Source organism: Carlito syrichta, unplaced genomic scaffold (genome assembly GCF_000164805.1).
Source record: "Carlito syrichta isolate Samal-C Ts95f unplaced genomic scaffold, Tarsius_syrichta-2.0.1 Scaffold301555, whole genome shotgun sequence".
Classification (NCBI taxonomy): domain Eukaryota; kingdom Metazoa; phylum Chordata; class Mammalia; order Primates; family Tarsiidae; genus Carlito; species Carlito syrichta.
This window is the reverse complement of record NW_007245651.1, coordinates 231,084-255,730: the sequence shown is the minus strand read 5'-3', so window position 1 is coordinate 255,730 and position 24,647 is coordinate 231,084. Positions and strand designations below refer to the sequence as shown.

The following is a 24,647-nucleotide window of genomic DNA, read 5'->3' as shown; positions in this document are numbered from 1 at the left end:
CCCTTATGGGTAGCTGTATTTAAGTAGGCCTGCTTGCTTTTATTTTCTCTTCAGAATCTCCTAAAACCATTCATTAGAAGTGAAAATACAGCAAAAGCTGTAATTTTTGTGTATGAAGCCGTTAGTATATTGGTAAATTATAAAGACAAAGCACTCGTCTTGCATGGAAGTATTATTTTCTGGTAATTCAATCAATCAGAGCTACTGAAAGATAGGTCATGGACCACATCATTGAATGTTTTTTACTTTAATGGAGTGAAAATCTGCTCTGTGGTGTCATTATTCTTAGTTCTGAAGGATGACTTGTATTTAAGGTGATAATATCTGCTATCACAGCTGAGTGTGGAGAGAAACAATTCATTATATGATGTTCTTTCATTCCCCTTATTTTGTTTTGAGTGCTTTATCCATATCAGATCGTGTATTTAGATAACATAAACATGTCAAGATGTGACTCTGGACAGCTTGCAAAGATGGTACAGTATCGTTCTGGGTTCTACTTATCCAGCATGAATATTAGAAAGTTAAGAAATAATTGAAGGGGCATTTTAGAAAATGAGTTTTGTTTTAGAGAACTAAGTTGGCATGGAATTCAGTTAACTGTAAATCTGTATGATAAGAAAGAGAGAATCAATAATCAGGTATCTTAGGAATAGTAGCAACAAGAATATTAACAATAACAAGTAGCAGTTACTTAATTGGACCCTGCACTAAATTTACAAGTACCAACATGTGACATGCTAATAATTAACTTCTGAAACAAATGAGCTAGCTTCATTTGACAAATGATAAAACTAAGACTTAAAAGAGTCAAGTAAGGAGTCCGAGACCCCACAACTTTCCCATAGCAGCAGCCTGGGGCTCTTACTAAGGTCTTTGCTACTCTATAGACTTTGTGTTTTTAACTATTCAGCTGTGTTCTCAAACCATCAGATATTCTCTTATAACAGGATTACTCTAAAGCAGGAAAGAAAACAGTGGAAAGTGATGATAGGAGTAGAGAGCTTTGAAGATGGAATGGCAAATAATGGAAAATGTACATGTTTCCGGAGCAAGGTTATTGATCTGTAATGAATTTGAGAATAAAATATGTGTTGTGGTTGTAGTATAGTTTATTACTTTTTCCTGAATGTTCATTTCATAGCTATATAGATACAGATACTTGTACCAAAATTCATTTTTCAGTAGCTATGGTCATTTTAAGAGTCTAAGATAATATCAGAGATTGGTCTGACTCACATGGTCTTTTGAAATTTTACTGAGGTCAGAAATGTCATCCTAAGGACAAGAAATGTCATCCTGAGGACAAGTACCTAATTCTAAGATGGATGTTATGAATAAATCTTATTTACATAAGAGAGAAAAAAAAGTATCCTTTTCTATACAACCCTATTTCCTTCTAGTTTCTGTTCTTCCTACCACCATCACAGCCAGGCTTATTATTTCAAAAGGAGCCAGCCTGTCTGCCTGGGGAGATGTCTGTTCTTACTTTCATGAGCTTAGAGCATCTAGTGACATTTAATTTAGCATCTTGGTGTTTGGGCCCTCTTTATATCCAGCATCCAAAGTGAGACACGTATTCAAAATTGCATTGGTCTTATCTATCAATTGTGGCAAGTCTTTGAATTATTTGCTGTCTCTATTTTTATTCTTTGTATTTTTTTTAAAACACTATATGGTGTTTGAGAGGTGGATTGGATGTTAGATTGGTGGTGAATAGTTGGAGACTGGGGTTGAGGGACAGGGAGCAGAGTTTGGTGCCAGTGGAATCAGGGAGTCTGAGGGGATTAAGTCCTAAACTAAAGAGGAGAGGGAAGGTGGTCTGTGTCTGTTTTGCCTATTATGCTATTAATATATTCATAGCCCACCATGTAGCCTGGCACATAATAGATAAGTAAATATTCAAAGACATTAACTAGTGAATTAGTGTTTCCGTATCAATTTGTTATTTTCTCTCTGTCTTCATATTCTTGTTGTAGTTGTTACAGAATTATGTATAGAAGACCACTTTTTTTTTAATGTTGTTCAAGCAAAACTGTAGAATAGGTCATAGATCAAAGAACCTTGTTGTCTTGAGTTCATGGGAAGGATTTAAGTTTCCTGGGATTTTGTTCTTGCAGGGCTTAAAAAATTCTCATAATCTTCCTTTTACTCACTTTTGTTGAGCCAGTTTTCATCACTGAAAAATTGGTTCTTGTACTACCGAAGTAAAAAATACATGTCCCTTTCTTCCCTGTGTGATAGCTAGAACTCAATTCCTTACCAAACTGACACAATTGCTTGAGATTCATTCAAATGGGTTATGCTTCCATAACCTCCTGAGAAATGAGTTGTATGTCCAAATCTACAAATTTTCAAGCATCACCCTAGAATGAAAAAGGTTTAAGTACATAGTCCTGACTGCTCATGAAATTCATATTTCATGGAACTCTGTTTTCTTGAAGCTAAGGACCTATAGTGTGTGAGAATACAAAAGAAGTATAATATCTATAAAGGGAGTATTTTGTACCTTGAAATGTGATTTTCTGTTTTTCTGTCCCTTGTGAATTTGATTTTCATTATTGAATTTCATGCTCTCCTTATACTTAATCTTTTGTAGCATGGCAGAACTAAAGATACAATTTTGCCTTCTTTTTTTGTGGCATAATATAACTTTTGGTACCAATATGCCCTCAAAAATGAAATAGGAAAAATGAAGGATTTAGAGTACTTGAACCACATATAATGAAGGAGAAGGTGGACCTCAGTTCCGAATCTAATAAAATTCCATTTTACTTTCCCCCTAAGTCATTGTATGCCAGTCTTTTACCTTTAATAAATCTTCTTGTCATAAACCTTTAAAAAATGTTACTTTTTTCCTACATCAACAAAGAGTATACTTTCTTTCCTATATCCATTTTTTAAATTTTGGATTACTAGAATTCTGCTTCTGCTTCTTCTGCTCCTCTGTTTAAAAGTGAATGTTTAGTCTTGCTTCTTTTCAGAGTACTAATGTAGCTTTTTCAGGTAAGAAAGAAAAGTTTTCTAATAATTCACTTCAAATTATTTTCCTGTTGTTTCACTCAGTATTCAAAGTTTGTTGTCATTAATGCATTTGTTTCATGTCTTGGGGATGTTTGTTTCATGTTGCAAAAGTCTTTGAATATTCCCCCATCCATCTGAAACTCGTGGTAGAAAACTGAAAAGGGAAATATTATTATATTTGCATGCACATGGAATTCTGATAGCCAATTTAAAACTAAAATTTAAACTATCCTTTAATGACATAAAGAATTCTGGAATCCTGTAGAAGTAGAAAATTGTTAGTGCATTTTTTTTTGTTGTTGCTCTGATTAAAATGGCTAAATAAAACCTCTCGTGAAGATATTGTTATGTTTACTTGCATAGAGTTTTTCTGATGTGATCATATTGAGGTTATTCTTTGCAACTTTGAAGTACCATTTCCAGGTACTCTAATGTGGTGGGAGAAAGCTGATTACTGAATAATTACAACAAAAATTTGTGTGACTGTTAAATGTGGTCAATTATCTGTTTCTTCTGTACAGAAGACTGACAAAAATTAATTAAGTAATGTCCATAAAATACTGTCAGAAAGAAAGATGCTATCAGGATGAAAAGATCCATATGGTAGCAGGCTATTAATAATGAAAAAAGAAGCGACGCCATTTGTCTAAAGCGTATTGATAAGATAAAAATACTACATATGGGCCGGGCTCAGTGGCTCAGCCTGGCATCCCAGCACTTTGGAAGGTGGAGGCAAGTGGATTGCCTGAGCCCGTGGGTTCAAGACCAGCCCAGGCAACTTGGCAAGACCTCGTCTCAACAATAAATAAATAAATAAATAATTAGCTGGGCGTGGTGGTACATGCCTGTAGTTCCAGCTACTTGGAAGGCTGAGGCAAAAAAAAAAAAAAAAATACTACATATGAACAGGCAAAGCTACACAAACATTCTAGTGGAGGAGTGGGTAATGTAGCTGTGCGCTAGAGTTGAGGGAGTGAGGACATTGACTTCACAGGCCCAGTTTAGTGCCAAGTCTGTCACTTACTGTGTGGAATCAGGGAAGTTCCTTAGTTACTTTGATCTTCTATTTTCATCTGGATAATGAGAAAAATAATACCTTCCAAGTTCTCTTAGATAGTTTTAAAAAATTGAAAAAAGACTGGTACATGAAATGCTTAGCACATGGTAGATACTTTTAATTCTGAGCTGTTACTGCTGGTAAGAAAGTACTACAGCAGTAATGTGCTAATGGACAAATAAATCTTTATGAAAGTAATTTATTGCTCTCTGTTGTTATTTGATATTTTATATAGCTGTAGTCTTGAAATTAGTATAAGCAGCAAAATACCTGAAAATCATTGTGATCTTTGTGAAATAACATACTGTTATGTTTAATGTTAGTATCTAAAACAGGAAAAAAAATTATTATATATGGGAAAAGAAAAGGGAGATAAAATTACAAATACAAGTTTCCATGAACTAATGCCAGCTTTCATACTAAGCAAAATTATGATCAGTTATCTTAATTTTTTTCTTTAATATTGTCTTGCTACTTTCATGTATTTTGTAGTCTGCTAATGCTAAGAGAAAATCAGTCATTAGTACTAACTTTTAAGAAGAATCAAGGCACAAATTGTTTAGAAACTGCCATTCATTAACTTATTTTTCCCACAACCTGAGGAAACACTGAGTTTATTTTAATATAGTGACAGAACATCTCATCATCTCATTAGAGAACCAATTTAGGGATAGTTTGATAATAACTATTGCTTACTTGGCTACTTGCTAAAATATTATTAGTTGTTATTATAATTTTTCTTGTTTTTAAAATTACATCTGTAAATGTTCAATTCCTGTACCATAACATTTTCGTTTTATTAGATTGTATTAGAAAATGCATTAGACTTGGCACACAGAGACCCAAGTTTGAGGTCAGTCTCTTTCTAACTAAGCTCTTTGACAGTGAACAAACCAAAAACTTCCTGAGTTGTTCTTTCTTCATTTTTTTTCCTTTCGCTGACCTTGGTTTCTGGAACTCCCAAGTAATCTTTAGAATGTTTCTCTTGTATAATTATCCTTTAAGATTTACCTGCTCTGTTAGTTGTATGTTTTATTTGGAAGTCACTTTTGCTCCAAAGCTGGGGAAGAAAAATAATACTGATCACAGAAACAGAGTAATTTAACATCTGTTACTTAGGGGCATGACACATAGACAGTAGCCATTTGAATTTGAGTTTTTGTTGATTTCACTCAGAATTTAGTTTTCCTGTCGTGCAGTGAGAAGCTATAGAAGCTGAATCTGTAAACTCTGTGGACTCCTTTCCTCTTTGAACTAATAAGTGTTTAACTCTCTTTGAGACTTTTAACCTTTTGTTCTACTTTATCATAAAGCAGTCCATAAACCTAGTCATGGTGTGTAGTAGCAATTCCTATCCTTCTTGATGTTGTAAGCAACCAAACAGCCTCCATTCTGTCTTCCGAGTAGGGATTAGAGTTGGTTTTAGAATCTGGAGAATTACATACATGAATTTCTCCAGATTCTAAGACCAATGGTAATGAAAGTACGCCCAGACTTAGAAAACCTAATCATCCTCCTGCTAATGTGTGTCTAGTATAACAGTGAATCATGATTGCACTTTCATATTACTTCATGAAACACACATTATTTATTGTTTATCCATTTTTTTACATTGACCTAGTAGTTCATCAGAATTTTTCAAAATATATAAATTGTTAGCTATGTACTTAGGATTGAGAATAGCGTTTTTACTGTTAACTCTATTTTTGGAACAGAAGGTAGGTTTTTAAAATTTAAGGCAGCATTTATTTCAACTTTAGCTGGGTCATTTTGTTTGGGGTTTTAATTTTAAACGTACTTATTGTTTCTTTAAAAAATCTTGGTGTTGTGTTTTTCTGCCGATTTTGTGATCAATAGAAGACTAATGGGGGGAATTATAAAACAATGTAATAAAATAACATACTTAAAAGGAGAATTGTTTTTTGTTTCATAGAATATTGCCATTCCTGAGAACTCTCGGGATGAGGATTTTGTATCCTCTATAAGTTGTTGACAGACAGAACAAGAGAAATAGTGATTGTTGCATTTTTTCTTTCTTTTTATTCTAATAGCTGACATTGTGCACCAGTAGTATATCAGACATTGTGCTAACCACTTAGGTATGTTATTTTACATAATTCTTATATCAACTTTAAGTGTGTGCTCCCATTATTTCCATTTCTTAGGTGAGAAAATAAGAGAAAGTGTAAGTAGCTCCAAGCTCTATGGTCAGGAAGTGGGATTTGATTCCAGATCTGTCTGACACATACTTAACGATTTTAATACTTGTACCAGTTCTACCATGGTTTTCAGTCGATCTTTATTGAAAAATAAATGTCATGTATCGGCTGGCTTTAAGAAAGAAAATTCTAATGAATGTGTAGTGTGTTTTAGAGTCTGTTTTAGATAGGAGTTTGTATATTGCTAACTTTCTCCCTCTTCCTGTAGGAGAAAAGACTGAAAGAAAGAGAAGCCAGAAGAGAAGCCAACAAGAGACAAGCACAGGTAAGGGCTTACATACGTATGTTTTTTTCCAAGCTCTGTTAAGGTATACCAGACAAACGATTTTGTATTTTGACAAGAACAATGTTCGTGATGTTAAAGTGGTTTTAAATCCTCCTCTTTTCAACATGCATTTTATATTTATTTGTATATCTTGACATTCTCATTGGATTCAAATCCACGCGGCCTGTTATTTACTCTCTCATATCCATTTGTTCCCTCCAATGCAGGATGAAAAATGCTCAAGATGCTTTACTCATTGGACTTTGCTCCATTTACTCCTACCACCTTTTTCCATTATATTTTCTGGCTTTTAATTAAATAAAAAAGACAGTTGCTCTGTGAGTTACGCCTGATAGGATTTATAGCTCGTATGAGCCCAGCTTGATAATATAGGTCGCTCTAAACTCATCAGTTCAGCTCCTGGGATCTAGGGGGAAAGTATTCTGTATCTCCCATCTTTAGAGTATTCTGTGAACAACAGCTTTCAGCAAGTATATATGTACAGTTTTCCTCAAGTACGTATGTACAGTTATAAACATTATCCATGTGCAGCTGTGATTTTTATCTCGTGTGTCTGCCACTGAGAAGTGTTGAGCTTCTGCGTTCTGAGGACATTTAGTAGAAATGATTTCCTAGAACTGCGACCCAATAACGTATGTTATTTCTCGTGCCATAGCTCATTGTGCTATGTCTGACTGGTCATGATTTCTTCTTGGCGGTTAGCAAAGCTCCAGCTCCCTTAGGAAGCCCATAGTGTTCTTTGTCATTTTTTTTCCATGCTGGCCCTAGCACTTAGAGAGCAAGTCAGAGATGATAACTCATGCTATAGTTCTGAAGTGGGAAGCAATTACTCTACAGTGTAAGATGAAAAGACTGCTTATATTCAGTATTAAATATCACTCTGTCTTCAAAGATGCCTGAAAACGAGAGTTCCAGTGTGTGCAGCCTGACTGCTAAATCAGGTGGTAGCTTCTGCATATGCTTTAAAGTGCAGACAGGAACCACCATGGCAGGGACGTTAGAGTTTAGAGGCTCTAGTGGGGAGGATTTAAATTTAAGAAGAAAATCTTTAGCCTAATGAAAGCATTTGATATTTATGAATATTGCACATTCAGCATAAAAATAAACCTATTTTATTTCACTAAGAAGGTCTCATTTCTGCATATATAAATGTAAAATGAAAGATATAATCTAGAGCCAAAGAAAACCCAGCCCGTTACCGTGTTTCCTTTGTGTGTGTTCTTGCATATTTGTATAATTGCTAAATATGGTTTATTTTTATACTTGTTGATGCTATATGCTTGATTTTTTTCCTGGTGGGTTCAGCTGTAAGACATTGCTCTCATTCTTGAGCCTGCCTCCTGGATCTCACTTCTTTTATTCCACTATAAATTGGGGTGTATATTTGGTTTTAATACTGTATCAGCTGGGGAAATTAAAAAATGGTAAAGGCCATCCGAATTAGGTTTTCTTTTGGGGCCAATCTCCAAAGTTAGCTCAAGCCAAACCCTTTCCTTCATTTCCCCACTCTGCTTCCCATTTGTCCAGTGTGTATGCCTCTGGACATCTGAGAAAGAAGGCTCTCTTGTCAAGAGGTCTCATTTCTGTTTAATCACTAGGGATTGGACTAGGAACAGACTGAAGAGGCTGCAGCAGACTTGGCTCTGCTGCTCGGCCAGGAGCTTTCCCTGGACAGAGGCTGTATTCTGTTATTGCTCTGAATAGTTTTGCTGCCTCCATTTCATAGCCCTTGTCTGAGTGCTCAGACATGGCAGTGCTTTTGTAAGAGTGGCATTACCAGGGCGATGAGTGACTGGTTTGTAGCCAGGACTCAAACATTCTTCAAGACACCGAGGACTGGCAGCAGTGACAAGTTCAGGCCGACTGACAGAGCCCAAGGAGTTAGCTCAAACTACTCTTTGTACCCAGCTTCTTTTCAAGCATAAGTGACAGGAATGAAGGCTTGTGGCTTTCAGGTGCCTTTTGGAAACAGACACAGAAAATGTATTTGGGGAGACTTGGTAAAGGGGTGAAGACAAAAATGTGTGAAGAAGCATATGATATGATTTATCAGGTTTCTCTAAGTGTGTGTCTGAGTGATTTAAACGACAGATGTGACTTAGTTTTTGAGCAAACTTTGTCTTCTCTTTGATTCTCTTGTTTAAACATAATCATTGTGTGACTTGAGGATGCTGCCTTCTGAAGCACTTTAGTCCAATTCCAGTTAGGGCATCACTTTCATCTCTGGACCTACAGGATATCTTAATGGTATTTGCGGACTTAATTCACCAGGAAATATAGTCTTTCCTGTTTTATAGCTATTTTAAAGAATCAGTACATAGAAGTTGAAGGTGTGAGAGAGGACTTACACAGCTGTCTTTCTACTTTGTTTTGTGTTTCATGCAGCAAATCATCTTATTATGCAGGAGGAATATAAGGGGTACAGTATTTTTTTTTTTAATGTTGGGAAATGTTTGAATGAAAGTTAATGAAATTATCTTTATTTCCCAGAAAAGAGAAGCCCTAATAATAATGTGAGTTTTTAATTTTGGAAATGATGTTACTGCTTATCTCTTCCCTTGGAATATTGAGAATATTTCTAAGAAAAACTTCTTTTCAGTATGAATAGAGTAAGATAAAGTTAGAATAGACCTCTCTGGAATCTGATACAACTTTTTGTTAAAAGGTAGATCTAAGGTCTGCCTAGAATATATTATGTGCAGTATCAGGGATGGAAGAGAAAAAAGAAGCTGAAACTCTTATGAAGGTTGACTGGTACCTTATAGGAGGTTTAGGAGCTATAGGTCTTTTGAATATCAAAACTTTCTTTAGCAGAGAAATATATGAACTGTACTGCTTTAGCTAACAGGATGTCATATATTTTTATAACCTAGAGATTTTAAACGGAGACCTGAAAAAATACTTGTAGCAATGATCAATGGACCACATGGCTTTTTGGGTTCAAGGAGGTTACATAATCCTGGAAATAAAAGCTTTACCTCATTATCCAACAAGATTTCCTGTTGCTTTGATAGTCACAAGTGCTTGTAGTAATCTCTGGTCATTGGAAGGATTTTGCAGAAATGTTAAAAAGAGGAAACATAGCGATAAAACTTAAGGAAATAGATCCTCGGAAATATCTCAGTGCTATACTGCTTTTGAAAAGACAGTAAGATTTATTAAACAAGCTTGATTCTGATGACATTGAACACTGACTATGAAGGTGCAAGATAGGAAATAACTCAGAGACACACACTTTCTAGTTAAAAGTTACTTTGAGTATATTATAGATGATGCTTATTTTTTTTTTAGGTGTGGGGAAAGTTGTGCTAAAATAACTACAATGGGCTGGGCACAGTAGCTCACACCTGTAATCTCAGCACTTTGCGAGGCCAAGCCAGGTAGATTGCTTGAGCCTAGGAGTTCGAGACCAGCCTGGGCAATAGGAGATCTTGTCTCTACAACAAAATAAAAAAACTAGCTGTCATAGTGATGTGATCCTGTAGTCCCTGCTACTTGAGAGGCTGAGATGGAAGGATCACCTGAGTTCAGAGGTAGAGGCTGTGATGAGCCATGATCATGCCACTGCACTCAAACCTGAATGACAGAGTGAGACCCTGACTCAACAAACAAACTACAGTGATGTCATACATTTTGAGGTTGAAATTTTGTAGACATTTTCACTTGTTTTTTTATTTTCAATGACCCTGGGTTACTTTGTTTACTTAACAAATCACGGTCTTAGGAATAGGTAACAGAAAAGTAGTTTTTTTTTTTTTTTTTTTTTGAGTTGGAGTCTCACTCTGTCGTCCAGACTGGAGTGCAGTGGCCGCTCCCGGCTGACGGCCACCGCAGCCTCGGCCTGCTGGGCTCCAGCGATCCTTCCGCCTCAGCCTTCCGAGTAGCCGGAATTACAGGCATGCGCCACCACACCCAGCTGATTTTTTGATTTATTGTAGAGATGAGGTCTCACTGCCCAGGCGGGTCTTGAACCCGCGGGCTCAGGCAATTCACTCACCTCAGCCTCCCAAAGGCGCGGGATTACAGGCTGAGCCACCGAGCCCGGCCAGAAAAGTAGTTTTGAAGTTAACCCTCTCAGAATGGAGTCCGAAGAAGTAGAAGTCACATACCTTCAGAACTTGGATGACCTGAGAGTGACTCTAGGCTGGATTCTGGCCTCCTGGGGTGTGCTGACTTTCTCTCTGATCCACCAGTAGTCACCATTAGTTTCACAAAGCAAAGCTAAGTTTATTCATTTGTGATTTTGTTCTTCCTCCTTTTTTGATGCTAAAATGTTCTTTCGTATGAAATAATACTGATTGTTTTTTAAAAAGACATTTTTACTTGGCAAAGTAAAAACTCCATATCTGTTCTTCAGAGTCTCTTTTGAACTTTTGCTGATCCAGGAGATTCAAGTCTGAGTCTGGCATTCACTGGTCTTGGGTGGCTTTTAGTATTATACTGAGTGAACTGGGAGTTTTGTGGATGTGCTTTGCCCACTTTTACTACCCCCATCCCCAAGGAGACAAGAGTGTTTTGGGGCAGGACTCTGAACACCCATTTTGTCTTCAATCAGAACAGCTCTATTTTTTCCCCCTCTATTCATATTGAGCTCCCAGGGAAGCTTTTGTATGAAAAATGATTTTCTTTAAATGTGTGCCCATATAATTAGTATTTTTAATGCACCCAAATAAATTTAAGGTAAAAGCAAGTGAATTGCCTGCCCAGTGTCCTAGCTTCTTATTAACAGATGACAGAAGTGGTATATGCACCCAGGTTACCTGGTCCTCATTCCCATGCTTTCTATATGTTGCTTTTTCTCCTTTTTTCCTTACTAAAGCAAATCTCATCTAGGATATGTGAGTTAGTGACTAGTCATAGAAAATACTAATAGCACATACACTGAATATGGAGAGAACTCTGAGCTGAGCTCTAGAAAGCGGGATATGTCTTAAAGTTGCTGAGTGGTGTGGGACAAGTCATTTGCCTTTCCTAGGTCTCTTCTCAGCATATGTAAAAGACTGTCTCTCTTATGAAGATTTTCCCGAGTCTCTCAAACATTGTAGGCTTCTGCTTTTGTAAGTCCTCCTGTGGTCTTCTGTATAGAACATCTCTGAGAGTTACAGCGTCGATTTGGATACGTGACTGTGTCTTCTGCTCATCTTTGAGTCTTTGTATCCCAACTGCTCATTGCAGCGTTTTACTGGTGAAGGCATGCCTTCTGGCTCATGGATGGCCATGTCCTCACAAGCAGTGCTGTGAGGTTACCAGTATTATTATCTCTGTTTTGTAGATGAGGAAATTTAAGCTTAGGAAGTTTAAGTAACTTTCTTAGGATCCCACAGATAGGAAATGGCAGAGCTAGGACTCAATGCTGCTTTACATGACTCTAAAGCCATAGGCTATATGTCCTTTCCAAAGTAATCAAGAGTATTCCCATTTGAGAGTATTAAAAGGTAAGGCAGCAATTTCAAGTAAATACTTTCTTCTCCTGAAATTGCTCTCCTTATTCACAATTAGTTCCCTTTTAGGGGTGGGTACTTTAAGAAACAGAACAGTTGGTTGCGTAATCATAGACAGATACAGAATATTGTGAATTTCCTATTGGTTACTGTGAAACCTCAGTAGTTCTAGTAGTTTTTTTTTCTTTATTTTAAAGATGTGGGGTACAATTCAGGGTTAGGCATGCAAATGTTCATTATGCAGGTGCCCTTGTTGATGAGGTGTGCCCCTCCTTCCCCTGGCCGTTTCCCTCAACTGCCAACCCCAACCCCAACCCCTCCCTCCACCCCCGCCTCCTGCAGTTTCCCACTACTGCCAATCCCTTTCTTACATTATGTTAGTTGTTCAACATCTGCTTCCGAGTGAGAACATATGGTACTCTGCTCTTTGTTTCTGTGGATAGATCACTGAGTATGACCGACTCTAAATCCATCCAAGTTGCTGTGAAGTCCATATGTTTGTCCTTCCTTATGACTGCATAATATTCCATTGTGTAAATGTACCACTTTTTTTTTTTTAATCCAGTTCAGCTTTGATGGGCAGCATGGTTGGTTCCATGTTTTGCTATTGTGAATAGAGCTGCAACAAACATGCATGCGCAGGTATCTTTTTGGTAGAATGACTTGAGTTCCTCTGGGTATATTCCCAATAGGGGGATTGCTGGGTCATATGGAAGGTCAATTTCTAGTTCTTTCAGAAATCATCACACTGTCTTCCAAAGAGGTTGCACTAGTTTGCAAGTTTTTTCTTACAAATGAAATATTATGACTCATTTACCATTATTTCCAGCCCATGAAGATCACTTAAATATGCCATATTTTCCTATCTTCTTGATTTTTTTCCCCACAAGTTTTCTGTCTGCCTGGGCTCTCTCTTCATTCATTGCTTTTTCCTCTTTGCACTGTTTCCATTTTGAAGCCTTTCTTGCCTCCTTCAGGCTGACTTGGGAATTTCTTTATGCACTACTGCATGTTTATTATTCTTGCATGTTCCTTGGTGATTGTCTCTCATCACTAGACATCTTAGTGGATGCTCCGTGAATATTTATTGACTGAATCAGTGAAATGCACGTATATCATTCTTAAGGTTAACCTTTTGCATGTTAATGTTATGTCAGTTATAGGCTCCTTGAGATCCAGCAACTATGCCCACAACCGAGCTGCATCTGTGCATGTACATTTCTGCCTGATTGTGGATATATCTGCACACCCTGTCCTTTCCAAGTTGCTGATCCCTTCGTTTCCCATCTTGTGTTAAACAGATCCTTTAACTTGTATTAAGACTATAGGTCCTTAATATTGAAGTAGATTGTAGTAAATACTGTAGGCATTCAGGATCCCTTTAGAATGCTTGACCCATACCCCATTTGCTAATGATTTGATGTATTCTTAAAGGGTGAATTGTCTTATTGGGTGCATATTGGTTTTTGCTTTTTCTTCCTGCCTTTTATCTAACTGAGAGAACCTCAAGCTTTAGTGTGGTTGACTATATAAAACTATATGTATGGTCCTGTTTAAATAATATAAGAGATATTACAGGGTAAGTTGATTATGTTGATTTTCACCTTGTCTGCTGACTTTGGAACCTAAGCCCTATGAAAGTTGTGAGTTCACTCTGTAATCCGGTTTCTTGCTTACAAATATTTTTGGATTGACCAAAAAGGTGGATCATGCTAAAATTTCCTTGGTGACAGTGTCATGGTGAACATTCCATTTGGCGCCATTGAACATGAGTTGCCTAAGTAATTGTAACCTTGCTGAAATATAGCTGGAGTGTGAAAGAACTAGCACTCCAGGTCTCTTTCCACCTCCTGACTCAGACCACTGATATCTGTGCGGTAGGTGTTCAGGGTGATCTTAAACCTGTTCAGAGCAAGCCATTAGCCCTGAGAACAAGAAGACATTTATCAGAAAACAAGTCAGTCCTTTTACTTTTATTCTTGCACTGTCATGCCAGATTAATTTAAGGCAGAGTTTTAATGATGTCAGAAGGTGTTTCTTCTAATGCTTAGAAAATGTTGCTTCTTTTATGAAACTTGCACAATAAAAATGTTCTAATTAAATATAACTTTGGGAAAACAGACTCATAACACATCTGTGTTAGTCGTCAAAAATGCTGCATGTATATATCCCTTTGTTTGCTATAAACAGTAGTTGTATTATTATATGGTCTGATAACCCTACTTAGTTGTGTGGTCATTTAGGTACATTCCAATGAATGGACTAAAACAGAGTAAATCAATTCTGGGTGATGCTCTTTATGTTTATTCAGCTTATGTATAACTAGAGTTGGGGTTTTATGGACAGATACACACACACACACACATAATCTAGAGTGGGGGCTTATAGACAGATCTTGTCTAACAGAACAAATTAAGCTTATTTGAATTGTGGTGATCTGTTGGTAATTATGTGACTGGATGTTATTCCAATGGTTACATACTCTACTTTGTAGAGAACTGTGGATGTGGATATGTGTGTGACCATCATGCTTGTGGAGACATACTTAGAATCATTTACCCCTATTCATATGTAAAACGAATGGTCTGCATGATGAGTCTCTCTTTTTTTTACTGTTAAGCTGTTACTGGCTGTTGGGGAATTACACCATCATAATTTCTGACATAGTCTACAAAAATCTTAATCAAACAAATGGGAAAATGCCTCTAGATATTTTTCTCCTTCTTAATATTTTGCTTCACAACTCAGACAGAATCTTGTCACTCAGCTGATAAAGTAGAGATAGGACTAGAGAGCCACCCTAAGGCTGGGTTTTAGGGTTTCTCTGCTTGTGCTACAAGAATCTGTGTGGGTCCTCCAAGTTGTTACTAGAAACTTCTAAAATTCTCATAAGTACTCAACATTAACTCTATTGTGAATAAATTATCTGCGTCATGCATATATGCTGTCATTGTTTACAAGTACATAGAGGCTATTTTAAGATTACAAAACAAATTTGTATTACTAAATTCAAATTTAGTAATTTAGTACCTTTTTGACCTGTATTTTTTAAAAATGGCATATACCAATGTAGAATTATCATCTTGTAAATAGTTTGATGTTAAACATCTTCCTATCTTGGAAAAGACTGAGAACACTGCCAGTGGTATGTAAGCAGAAGCAGCCATACTCTTCACACTAAGTATCTGGGACATAAGACAGTAAATCAATCACAGGGAGGAAGAAAAGATGGGAAAGAGGAGGATGCCACTATTTCTTCAAAGGAAGAGACTGTGTGTCTTCTATTTCTCAAAGGAGAAAAATGCCAATGGGAAAAGGGAATAAACAGACAGAACACAGTAAAAGCAAAACACACATGAGTTTTGTACTGATTCCTAAAGGCCATTCTTGATTTTGGAGATAGATGGGTTATAGGAGTAAAGCTGATTCCTGACTCTCCTTTGAGTGTAAATACTTTTTGTGAATAAGGAAAAAAGGGATAAACTTTTACTCTGCTGTGTTGCGTGTGGGCAGTAGAGTAGCAAAGCTTTATTGCTTGCTCCTTTAAGCCGTAAAGTGTTCTGTTGGAGAGCATAGTAAATCAGTGTTTCAAAGAGTCTAAAAATTTGTGACTAGGATAATTTGTCCCCGGGGGGGGGGTAATTACATGTACCTAACATATTATTGGGAAGAACTTGTTTTTCTCACTGACACCTTTTTTTGGTCCTCTAAAGAATTATATATGAAAATATATTGCAACTAGAAAGTTCGATTTCAATTCTCTTATTACTGTTGTTGTTATTAACAGTTATTATTTTCATCAACATTAAATGATTTGTCTTTATTATATTTTCTTGCTTTGGAGAAAGATGTAGCCAGGTGTCTGCAGTGTTTTATGCAGGAAGATTTATTCCTTTGCCTAAATCTTTATTATTGATATATTACAAGATTCAAAGCTTCATTTACTTGATGAGAATTCTTGAATATGTATTTTGTAGATTTTGTATATGTAAATGTTCTGTAACATTATGTAGAGTGTTCTATCCTTTCAAAATATTTTCATCAAGATTATCCTACTTGATCAATATGTTCATGAAATAAGTAGAAGCATTATAGTCATCTGACAATTGAAAAAGTTTTTGGCACAGACAAGCTAGTTAAGTGACTTGGCTAAGGTTATATAATCAGTAGGGAAAACCCTTTCAGATTTCTGTGTCAGGACCCAATAAACAGAGGTCTTTTGGTATTATTTAGGAGTTTACCTGTTTTCTGTCTGTCAGATTTTACATTAATCTTTTCACTTGAATTACCTAAACATTCTCCACAATGTTGACAGTGGAATAATATTATATTATTAGTCCCAGAATTTGTCTTTGGTTCTTCCCCTAAGTCAGTGTATATTTATGTTCAAAACTATATTAACTCACTAAGCTTTTCTTTTCCTTATTAATAATATAGCCACTTGGGAAAAATGTTTGCCATTGTCTGCAGAGCTGAGCGTATACCTACCCTGTGTCCCACACTTTCTCTCCTAGGTATATAGCCAAGAGAAATGCATATGTGTTCACACCAAAAGATGTTCCTGTAGCAGCACTATCTATAGTTTTCAAAGACTGGGAATAAGAATCTAAAGTGTAGGGTAGATCAATTGTGACATAGTCACATAATGAATTATTATATGGCTATGAAAGAGTTACTGCTACATCCAGTAACAAGAACAAATTTCACCAACATAATACTGAACAAAAGAAACCAGACACAAGAGTAAATACTGTAATATTCTATTTATATAATGTTGTCATTGTTTTTTTTGTAAAGGCAAAACTGTTTAGGGTTAGAGTCAGGATGGTGGGGTGATCTTTGGGGAAAAGAGGGGTCATTACTGGAAGGGAGCAGAGGATTGCTTCTAGAGAGCTTGAGAGTGTTCTGGTTTCCTAATCTGGGTGTTAGTTACATGAGTGTATTTTCTTTATGAAATTCATCAAGCTATATGCTTTTCATTTGTCTACATTTCTGGATGTATGCCAAACTTCAGTTTAAAAGATTGTTTTCAAGAAATGAAGGGGGTAGAGTGGATCTATATGCTTTCAGCCTAGATGTTTTAATTTGTAGCTTCAGGAATATAGGGTATTATGGGTAATTCTTGTAATTCTAGAAGTATTAGGAGCCTGAGTCCCTGGAGCCATCTATGTTTTATGAAAGCTGTGAAAGAAAATTAATAATTTATATTCTTCAAATACACAGTTCTTTTTAAATCCCCTTGTTCCAAGAAGTGTGATGTTTTACCTCCTAAAACTTACAAAACAATTTCTCCAAAATGAGAAAACGAACTTTCTTTTGACTATGGTATAAATTAAAAAGAAAATGGTATTCCTTATAAGGGGAGGGGCAGGTAATCATTGTGCTCTTCACAGACTTTTAACCTCTTCCCCTTCTCAGTGAGTACTACACTTTCTACTATAAGTTATGAGGTGGTTTGGTGGCCTTGGAATGTTGTGCAGGTCTCCACTGTTCGTGCCATCTGATAGGGCACTAAGAGCTGCTAAATTGGAGTTTATTTAGAATAAAGGAATATAAGAATGATGAAGGAGACATTGGTATGAATGGTTCCTATATGTAACTATTGTAACTTTACAAATTAAAATATATGAGTAGTAATTGACCACAGAAATTCAGAAAGATACAGGACTTCAAAGATCATCTAATCAAAGAAGTGATTATCTTCCCATGAGGTGGCACATTCATTAGACTTATCTCATTCTTGTAATAGACTCTGGTTATTCAGATATTTTCCATGAACAACTTCTATGAATTAAGTATTCCTTAACTTTCACCATCTACCAACAAACATCAGTTTTAAAAGTTCTTACTGAACATCTGTTAAGTACCTGGCTATACCTTTCCCAGTAGCAAGCGTTTACAACCTTATTAAGGGGAAAATGGGCACTTTTTGTTAATGTAGCCTCATTTTTATCTTCACTTGAAGGAAGAAGTCTTTTGTGGTTCCAGATCAATTGTTAGGCTTGGAAAATGCTGCAGCAATAGATACACATCATCCAGAAGTTTCTTTATCAAGAATCATATGGTTCTTCTGTCTTTGGACTGTAAAATGATCACTACTAGAATTAAGACCAATTGTTTTATTTTACCCATCTTGAATTTTGGCTATGTTCATTAGTTTTCCCTTTCACTACAGACACATTGGATTTTTTTTTTTTTTTAGTTGGCATCTCACTCTGTCGCCCAGCCTGGAGTGCAGTGGCCACTCCCGGCCACCGCAGCCTCAACCTGCTGGGCTCCAGCGATCCTTCTGCCTCAGCCTTCTAAGTAGCTGGAACTACAGGCGTGCGCTACACACGGATTTTTATTTCATAAAGTCATCTCGTTTCTTTCTAAAGCTCATCTATTTATTTAAATGAATGCAACTTTCTTTGGAAAGTATTTTGTCAGAGGGCTTTAGCCTCACTGAGTTTCTTTTAACATGAGTCGTGCATGTTTGAATTCTAAATATGAATGCTGTTGATCTCAGTTCTTGGCATCCATCCAACTCTAAGATTTTAGCCCCTCTCAGTACTGCTAGTACATGGTGTTTTGTGGTACTCCTTTGAAGAAACAGAAAGTGAAAGAAATAAGGACAAATAATTAAGTCATCTCTAAGCAAAAGAGAAAACTTAGAATGGCTGGAATTATAGTCCATATTATGAGTTCTTCAGTAATATTAGAGTGCAGATTTGGGGTTCAAAGTCAGCTTTCATTATTAACTGCTAGGTTGTTAAAGATCTCCCAGAAGAGTGTAAGGTTTGAAAATGGGAGGCCCAGATGCCAGTCTTGCCAGGAAGTTTTGGAATACAGGGTGGTCATCTTTTTTCTGAGTCTCAGTTTCATCTTCTGTAGAATAACTGCACTGACAACCTTCCAGGGCTCTTGTGAAGATACTAAACATGTAAGGGCTCTGTGAGCTGCAAATCACTATAAAAAATGTGAGCCATGGTTAATCAGCATTAGTATATGCTGCCTCTTTAGGCAGGCTTGCTCTAAAATACCCAGAATCGAAACCAGTGGTTTAATCAGGGCTGGATTGTGACAAATCCAAACCATTGAAAGATGTTTTATAATGCACGTATGTATCTGCCTCCCTCTGTCCCCACCTTCGCCCCCATCAAAATCTTTGGGGTAGGGGACTTAGTTGCATTGCATTCATCATTAAGATAATTACGATACTACCATTACCCTATTAAGATGCACTAGTCTAAATCCAGATATAGAATCCACATCTGTACCTCTTATAACCCCGAGGTGCCCATTTTGGATTTTGCTCACACCGCTATGGCAGAATGTCTACTAAAAGTTTTAAGGGGAAATATAAACCTAGTCTCTTAGATCAGCTACAAACCCAGCATGACAAGATCTGGTTGGCCTTCATTGTTCTTGAATGCATGCAGGCACCTTTTGTTCTTACCCTGAAACAATTTGAACAGCATCTAAAACCAATGCTAAGATATAAGAGCATTAACATCTGAGAGATCTTTTTCCCAGAGTTTTGTAAAACCAAAGGGCCACCAGGGTTCGGCTTCTTCATGGTGGGTTTACCTATAAATCCTGTGTGAGTCCAACTCAGTATTGGAGGAAGGAGAAAGCACTATAAGAGACCACACTGGGAAAAAGTGGCCTTGGTGCGTTAGGTGGCATCAGTGCTGACCTAGAGAGTCTAATATCCTGGGATCCTGATTTCTAATCCTGGCAATGGCAGTAGGTCGGTGTGGCCTTGAGCAGTCTCTCAACTGTGCTGGCTCAGAGTGTCCTGGACTAGATGTCCTGCAGGCCCCTTTTTAGCTCTACAATTCTGATTTCTTTTTTTTCAGGAACTGATGGAATATTCTCTATTATTTTAATATCCTTTCTAACCTTCCCATGCAGTTTTTATTGGTGAATTGTTTATTCTGTGCTGTATCTTTCTTTGCCGTGGTTGAGATATAGCAGGAGACTGGAGCCATACCAGTATACGGGGTTTGACCGGCCTTCTTGGGGCTTGGGAATGAATATGATTTGGAAGGGTCTGTCAGTTTTTACTGGCATGTAGAAGGAGTAATAGGAGATAGAGCTGGAGCAGCTGGTGAATCAGAAAAGGTCTTGAATGCCAATTTGAGGACTTGGGGGATGCAGCTTGAGTGGTAGGTGGATCCTAAAAGGATTTATCTGTTTACTCCACACGTTGTTTTGAATGCCTGCTATGTGATAGTTCTCATAGTGCCAAGAGAGAATTAACCTGCTCTTGAGGAACTAATAATCTCATCGGAGAAGTTTGGGAGTAGTACATGTAATTAATACTGTGATAGAAAAGTTTGGGGAGTTGTCTATGTATATAATGGCTGAAGCCAAATGAAAAAAATAATGAAACATTATTTGATGCTTTCTATGTGTCAATCTTTCCGTGGTTAAAAAAATGTATTTTAAGTGTATCAGCTTCAGTTCTTGAAGTTATAGTTACTAATATCTTTATTTAACAGAAGAAGAAATGTTAGTGTAGAGGGGTTGCACACCTCCGTGTCTGTAGTGGATTCAGGATTGCAATTTAGGTGGGCGAACCCAGGAGAGTGAATGAGAGAGAGCCAGGTCACAAATCCTGGAAACAGCAATGTTTAAAAGACAGGCAAATGCAAAGCAGCTCGGGAAATTGATATGTTGGTCAGGGAAATATGAAAAGAGGATTTGAAGGGAAAACCTGGCCGAGAGTGCTGAATACCACAAAGAGATGAGATTGAGAACTGAAAACTGACTATCAGAATATCAGTATGATCTTAATAAGATTAATTTTGTTTGCACTGTGTGTTTGGATAGAGAGGGCTGGAGCAGTTAGGGAAATCAGTTAAGAGACCATTTCAATAGTTGAGATATGAAATCCTGGGTAAGACTGTGTATGAGAAAAAGACATTTTATTCAAGAAGTATAACTGTTAAATATTAGTGACTGAATGGGATATGGGGAGACTGGGGAGAGGAGTCAAAGGTCACCTTGAGGTTTCTAAAATTTGGCACCTTTCAGGTGCTGACCGCTTTAGGAAGTACTAAGATCTGTAACAGAGGGCTGCTTTTAATAGCTGCATTTAACTATTGTGTACCATACCCTGTGCTAAGCCATGGTATTTAGTCCTCACCTGTAGGTATTAGCAACACATTTTGACAGATGAGGTAACTGGTACTTAAAAGAAATTACATTTATCTAGGGACTGACATTCAGTCAGTGACTAACTCCAAAATCTACATTTAGCTTCTATTCTACAAGGCAGATCTAGTAAAAGATAAAATAATGGACATAATTATAGAAGCAGCACCACTTGAGTGGTACAAGTTACAAGAAATTCAAAAGTTGGAGAGATTATTTTTGATTTGTCGGATTCACAAAAGAAGCCATCCCAGAAAGGGCAAAATTTGAGTCAAGCTCTGAAACATAAATCTAGATATGTGTTCCTGAAAGTTCTTTAATTGTGATGAACCATGGAATGAACAATAAGTGGGACCGAATGTCCTAAGTTGACCTCGTACAAAAGGAAGCATTAAGCCACAAGTTATTACCAGCAGAATTTTTCCTGAAGGGTAGAGATTCTTAAAGTGGAGCAGTACAAGTTGAAATAGAGGGCTTTGGATATTATAATAATTATAATAAATTGTTATTCAGTGAGTAGTAGAGAGTCAGTGAAGACTTGAGAGAAGTAGGAATATACGTTTATGTCTATTGCTCATTTTTCAGTATTTTTGTACATACCTTCATTGAGTAGTTTAGGAGAAAGTTTGAACTTTGACCAGGCATAGTGACTCAACCCTGTACCCCCAGCACTTTGGGAGGCTGCGAGGTGAGGGGATTGCCTGAGCCCACAGGTTTGAGAACAGCCTGGGCAACTTGGCGAGATCTCATCTCTACAATAAATCAAAAAGTCAGCCAGGCGTGTGTAGCGCCTGCCTGTAGTTCCAGCTACTTGGAAGGCTGAGGTGGAAGGATCGCTGGAGCCCAGCAGGTCGAGGCTGTGGTGGCCAGGAGCGGCCACTGCACTCCAGTCTGGGCGACAGAGTGAGACTCCAACTCAAAAAAAAAAAAGCTTGAACTTTGAAAGGTAAGGCACAACTACATTTGGCATATTACCTTGGGAGATTCTGGCATAAATTTAAGCCAATAATTTTTAAGAATTGAGAACTAGGCTCATCTAGGATACCCTGCTTTGAAAATTAACTACCATCAAGAACCTGGAAGTGAACAAAATTCCTCTGACTGGTCAATGTAGCAGTCACAACACCTGAGCACAGGCTTTCTGCCTCCAGGCAAGGTCCACACCCCCACAATTTATTTTCATTTTATCAACAGTCCTAACCATCATGGTTGTATGGGTTAAAAGGCTACAGAGGATATATAGCAAATTAGAACAAGCAGCCTGTCAAAGACCGGTCCCTTATCATAAAGTGAAACAAGATAACTGGCAGCAAGAGAAATTTATAGGAAAAGTGTTAACAAACCAGACCTCATGGTTTAAACACAGAGTTAGGGGCGCACCGCCCCTAGAATTCTTCATAAACCCAGAGGGCATCACTTTGTTATAATACTGAGGGTTGTAACGGTTGCCCTCAGACATCAAGAAAATATTGTTACATTCCATTTTCAGGCTGCCCTCCATGTTTAGTTTGACTTTAAGGTATCTTTCATATGAATAGTAACTTTAGGAAACTTTCTATTTTCTAGATATTACAGCTTTGTATATACCTATTCATTTTTCTTCTGCCTGCAATGCTTAAGACTGCTGACTGCTTCTTTACTTTGTCATGGATGTTTGCATTCAGGACACAGGGGGCAGAGAACATCTCTTGGGACCTCCTGTTATTTAATGCCTAATAGCAAAGGGCTTTCATTTGCTTTTCATAGCAGCATTGTGAGATGCTATTTGTGTTACCACCATTTTTCAGACAAGGAAAGTAAACTTGGAAAGTTTAAGTAGAAGGAAAGTCTGGTGAAAGGAACATATCAGTATGGTTGGATGATTGAAGAACATGAAGTTGTGGTTGTTTTTTTTTTTTTTTTTTTTTGAGTTGGAGTCTCACTCTGTCGCCCAGGCTGGAGTGCAGTGGCCGCTCCTGGCCACCGCAGCCTCGACCTGCTGGGCTCCAGTGATCCTTCCTCCTCAACCTTACGAGTAGCTGGAACTACAGTCACGCACTACCACGCCTGGCTAATTTTTTTATTTATTGTAGAGATGAGGTCTCACCAAGTTGCCCAGGCGGATCTCGAATCCGCGGGCTCAGGCAATCCACTCACCTCAGCCTCCCAAGGGCGGGATTACAGGCCGAGCCACCGAGCCCAGCTAGGTTGTGGTTGTTGAAGAGTGAGTGGTTCAGTGTCGGGCTTCCTACACTTTTCTTTTTTTTGCATGAATGCTTGAGTAAAAAATATATTTTAGACCGGGTGTGGTGACTCACACCTATAATCCCAGCACTTTGGGAGGCAGAGGCTAGAGGATTGCCTGGGCCCAGGGGTTGGGCAACTTGATGAGACCATGTCTCTACAATAAATCAAAAAAATTAGCCTAGCATGGTGGTGCACACCTGTAGTTCCAGCTACTTGGAAGGCTGAGGCGGAAGAATCGCCTGAGCCCAGCAGGTCAAGGCAGTGGTAGCCATGAGTGTGCCACTGTACTGCAGTCTGGGCAGCAGAGTGAGACTATGACTCCAAAAAAAAGAAATATATATATATATATATATATATATTCCTTACCAGTAACATGTACATACAACATTAAAAGAAAAATTTTGTGAAATGATACTCCCTCTTATTATGTGTCTGATAAACACTGGTCTTATGTGACTCGTAAGTGGTTTATTTATGGAACGGTAAAGCTGGGAGGGCATGTTGTGGTTATACTGTAGAGGGTCTCTGGTGCTAGGCAAGGAACTGTCTTTGGTCTGGGCCACAAAAAGTCTTTGAAGTTATGTTATGAGCTAACATAATTGTGTTTTTGTGCCAATGCTGTGATGTGATGATGATGCCTAACAGAGCTTCTTATAGTTTGTAAGTAGCTTTCACATATGTTATTTAATTTATTCCCCATAATAACCTTAAGAGGAAAATGAGAGGGGCTATTTATTGCCTTTACATAGGTGAAGAAACAGGCTTAAGGAGGCAGAACTCTTTGTCCTAAGTTTATGGCCACAGTTAAGAATAAAACTCAATTTTTCTGCCTTCTGGGTAGGGAGTCGTAGAAAAGGCTAAGCTGGAGCTCGTCTTTTCAGCGGCAAGGGTGGGTGTGGAGGAGGGAGGTCAGATGCAGAGACACGGAAAGCACGAGCGACCGTCTCCAGAACTTGATGGCGAAAAGCAAGCACGTGCAGCCTCGCCTCCTGCTCCCTCCGTTTCCGAGGCGGCGTTTCAGCTGCCGTCAAGTCCAGCTCGTCCCCGGCCGGGCCGAGCGCGGCGCTGCGGCGGCGCCGCGTCTTGGGCGGCGATGGTTTTCCTCGCTCGTCTTCTCCTGGGAAGCGACTGGGCTGAGGGAGCGTCTCTCCGTGTCGAGGGTTCGGACGGGAGCGCCGACACTGAGCCCTCGAAACGCGTCACCTGGCCTAAGACGGGTCAGCAGGTCTTGGTCAAGTGTGAGGGTTGCAGAT

At 38.0% G+C, this 24,647-nt stretch overlaps 1 protein-coding gene across 1 annotated transcript in view; it reads left to right on the top strand.

The window, feature by feature from the left end:
* DDX10 (DEAD-box helicase 10) overlaps nucleotides 1–24,647 on the top strand; it is a 273,197-nt gene that overhangs the window by 166,819 nt on the left and 81,731 nt on the right. Inside the window, exon 16 of the mRNA XM_021710807.1 lies at nucleotides 6,509–6,565. Within this exon, the coding sequence (XP_021566482.1) occupies nucleotides 6,509–6,565 (57 nt within the window). The remainder of the gene's footprint in view (nucleotides 1–6,508; nucleotides 6,566–24,647) is intronic.